Raw genomic sequence first — 4490 nt, forward strand, 5'->3', positions numbered from 1 at the left:
GTTTTTTTTTCATGGTTGTTATATCGTTATGTTAGAAAAGTGCATAAATCAAGGACTTAAAAGGATTTGCGGTTGTATTCAAAACAAACGAGATGCAAACATGACACACATGTATATATACATTAATCAGCGGGGAATGCGGTGCATCCATCCATCCGTCGAACGTTAGAAGATACTTTTTTGCATTTTCCAATTTACAATGTGAATTTTCTCAGTGGCCCATATGCAAACTGATGGAGTGTTTGCGATTACAAAAAGGAGAGTTAGCAGTCAGTGATCATCATTCCATTTGGGAACAATGGAATGAATAGAATATGAAGATTCTTTGATATCCTCCCTTCACAGGTAGGGATGATCGAATTGCAATCCTAGCTATTCGAATCCTTTGTTTCCGTCCGGCACATAGAAACACAACCCTTTTGTGTTGATGATAGACAACTGGAGCACACATTGATGTATGGATGGTCCCTTTGTTTTCAATTATCTCTCTCGAAAACAACTCAATACTAATCAAAATCGATGCGTGACGTAATTATAGATAAAATCTCGAGAGCGCATAATGGGATAAACACCTTTGAACAAAGAAATTTGCCACTGAATTGGTTTAGCAGTACTAACCAGTAGCACCATGGGATAGTGGTTGTTGCATATGCTATTCGGATACTTGTGCTGGTGTCAATGAACTCAAGTGCTTCTATGATATTCAAATTCAAACATTATTTATCTACGAATAATTGTGAATATTTTCAGAGGTTTTGGATAATAATTGTGGAAAATGTATCACCCAGATTATTCAGGAGCAAAACTGTAGTGTGAGTTGGTAGTCAATTTCTCTGGAAAACATTTCGATGTAGGTTCAAAGTCATCATAGCCTTCCCCACTACTGTGGTATAGGGTATATAAAGTTTGTGTATTTTTGTATATATAACGCTAAGAAGGATCAGACCCATCGTTTAGTGTTCCGATTGTCTTACAATTAAATTCTTAGTTTACCCATGTCCGTATGTCTGTTGATGTTTTTTTGTCTGCAAAGTACAGCTCGCAGTTTAAGTTCAATCATCCGAAAATTTGGCATAGGTCTTAGTTCGGCTCAAAGACAATTCCTGTTGATTTCGGAAAAATCAATTCAGATATAGCTGTCATCTATATTTGTCACTGATCTGTACATAATTTACATGTTTATTAACCGATCTTCTTCAAAAAGCGGATATCGCAAAAAAGTCTATATAAATAAAAATGACGTGTAAGTTCGTGATCGATGATTTAAAAACTATCAGACCGATTGTGACCAAATTTTATATGCATGATCTATTGGCCATGAGAAGTGGTTCTGTGTTTAGTTTGAAGTTCATCAGATAGACGGCACAATATTTAGTTTAGTTTTTGTTACAGCACCGTAACTCTAGGACTATTGTACTGGCAAATGGCGTAATATGCAATTGCAACGAGTACCTGGGGGTACACATCGCTAATATAATGCGCTGTAGTATCAGTACTGTTTAGACAAGGCGAATATGGCTACCATTTCCACTTAAAAATTTTAAACCCAAATACTCGTAGTATTTGTAAATTAAAAAAAAATATTGCCGGGCCAGACACACGGACCGGACCCAGCTAGCCTATTAATAAATGGGGTCCCATTTATTAATAGAATATTGTCGTAAGCCCATATATTTAATGTCATTAAACTACGAATATGTTGATTTGACTTCGGAATTCTTTACATAAAAGAAATTTTCGTTGAGCTGATGTCAAATTGGGCCGAATAAATCTTACTCACTTCTTAAGTTTTTCTGTTACTTGGAGGCGTTTTTCACGATTTTTACTTGAACATGACATAATTTATACTTGAAGTAAAGTTCGAATCAGGAATTTTAAGCCGTGTAAGTGATCATGTTTACAATGGAATTTGATTTTACACAATGCCAAAACATGAGAAAATCCACAAATTAAAAGTTGTTTCCCAGACGTCTTTAAAGTTTTTTTGGAATTAAGAAAACCTTTTTTGAATTAGCAATTCTTTGGATTTGAATTTTCAAATTGACATTTATTTGTACGTGAATATCAATATTAATGAGGTCTACATCCTAATTTCAATCTCTAAAAAAATTGCTTTATTTTAAAGCGTCATCTTTGGCTCGGAATCAGAACCAAAATTTGTAAGGGATGTTCAATATCATTTGAAAGTTTTAGCTTTTAATTCTTTGTTTGGTTTATGCGCTTTACAGACTATCAGTTATTCCGGACGACAGTGCTCGTGTCGAACATATCCCATATGTTGTGCACATTATAAGTTAAGTCCGAAAGCATAATCGATACTGCTGCATGTTTTTGGGATCGATAACACATTTAACGATTATTTAGTCATCGCCGACAAGTCGCATCGATCCGACACACTGTAAGATTCCTTACAAACACCGACATTCCGTCCGGAATAATTTGTAAAGCGCATCACGCCGTTCTTTAATCAATTTAATTTAATTTCATTTGGTTATAATTTTTTATGTTTTTAAAAATATTTTTTTAATGTTCATTCTCTTTTTGCGATATACTAACTATGTTATTCACGTGCAAATAAACGTTAGTTTAAAAAAATAAATTATAACAGATTCTTTTAAGTAACAAATGGGTTTTTATTTAAAAAAACCTTTAAACCAGAGTCAGGGCCAGTATTTTAAACTTTGTTGTCTTCAGTCTAAATATTCAATATATCAGTTAAACTAAAGATTATTTCTTGAAATTTAAAAAAAAAAAATTATTTAGTGAAAAAAATTCAAAATTTTGCATGTTGTTTAAAAAATGGGGTAAAGGGGGATTGGCGACGTTGATGCTGGACACAGAAATAAGTGGACACCAAATCCGGGAGTAAATATTGTGGACTGTAGGATGGGGGCTAGAGGAGCAGCAGGAGGTTACCTTAACAATAGGAGAGTTAACCAGTTCTCATAAATTCTCGATAACTGAGAAATTATGACATGTAGCAAAAACCGAGAAGTGCACGAAGAGAAGGAGTATGGTCACCCCAACCATGTTCCATGAGCAAAATGTTACTTTTTCACGGAAAACATGTAGCATGTTCTTTTCTCGGATTTTATGTATCTGATTTCGGAAAGCATGTTATGTTTGACGATAAAAGAATATTTTTGCGACAAAAATGCTACATGGTCGCTGTGAAAAAGTAGCATGGTGCTCTTGAAACATGTTTGAGGTTATCATATTCCCTCTGGGTGTGGAAAGTAGTAGTTTGTAATTTCGATGAGTTTTAGGATTTCAAAGATACATTTTTTCTAATTCACAATAATTCATATTACGTTTAATTAAAAATTTTTAATATATTTAGAATATAATAATATTTTTGGATTAGGTCTAAATGTTAATTTAGACACATGTTTATAACTTTTAGCAGAGATAAATAAAACACGTTTTTATAGTTGAACGATTTGAAAAGAAGTAATAATGAAATAATTTATTGACATATAAAAACAAATTTAATTCTCAAAGCATACATGTTTTGTTCGCACAAGTATATTTACAGCAGAGTTATTTTCAACACCCCCACTCGAACAAAACTTACAAAAAATCTAATCCCATTTGAATCGAACAAAATTGGTGTTTATTGGAAGGAACAGCCTTCGTTAAATTGTCAGCTACCATATCCTCGGTTTTCATACCAACAAATTGAACAATGTTCGACTCTCTTTTCTCACGTATAAAGTGATGACGAACATCAATGTGCTTGGATCTTGCCAAATATTTACTGGTCGATGCTAGATGAATTGCACTTTGATTGTCACAGTAGATTACGGTAGCTTTTTCGTTGAACTTCGGATTAAGCTCTTTTTCCAAATTTCTTAACCATAAAATTTCTTGCACTGTAGCAGAAAGAGCCATATATTCGGCTTCAGTGGTTGACAAAGCTATTGTGGGTTGATGTTTAGATGCCCAGGATATTGATCCGCCTTGAAAGATACTAACGTATCCCGTAACTGAGCGTCGTTCATCGCAATCGCTTGCCCAATCAGAATCCGAAAATGCAAACAAATCTTCGTTACCATTTTTACAAAATTTTAATTTCGCATTCTTTGTCCCTTTCAAGTATCTTAAAACTCGCTTGACTGCGCACCAGTGTTCTTTGCCTGGATAATTGTTGAAAGTGCTGAGTTTATTTACTGCTTGACATATATCAGGTCTCGTACAATTTGATGCATAGAGTAAACTGCCTATTGCTTGTTGATAGGGTATACCTGACATTTCCCTTAATTCGACGTCTGTTTTAGGAGACATTTCTTTTGAGAGTTTCGTATTTACATCTATAGGTGTTGAGACAGGACTTCAATTTTCCATATTAAACTTCTTTAACATCTCATCTATGTATTCCTCCTGGTCTAAATAAATATTACCATTTTTTCTTGTTATTCGAATGCCCAAACAATGCTTTGGTTCTCCCAAAAACTTCATCTTGAATTCTGTCAAGGGTTGAGATTTTAAAT

The 4490-nt window shown here is 34.0% G+C and overlaps 1 protein-coding gene across 1 annotated transcript; it reads right to left on the reverse strand.

Annotated features, from left to right (window-relative positions):
- Positions 1–3570: 3570 nt before the first annotated feature.
- Positions 3571–4284, reverse strand: LOC142230877 (uncharacterized). Its single transcript, XM_075301498.1, has one exon. The coding sequence runs from the start codon at positions 4282–4284 to the stop codon at positions 3571–3573; it is 714 nt and encodes a 237-aa protein (XP_075157613.1).
- Positions 4285–4490: the final 206 nt, after the last annotated feature.

The sequence above is a fragment of the Haematobia irritans genome, chromosome 3, assembly GCF_050003625.1.
Source record: "Haematobia irritans isolate KBUSLIRL chromosome 3, ASM5000362v1, whole genome shotgun sequence".
In the NCBI taxonomy this organism is placed as follows: domain Eukaryota; kingdom Metazoa; phylum Arthropoda; class Insecta; order Diptera; family Muscidae; genus Haematobia; species Haematobia irritans.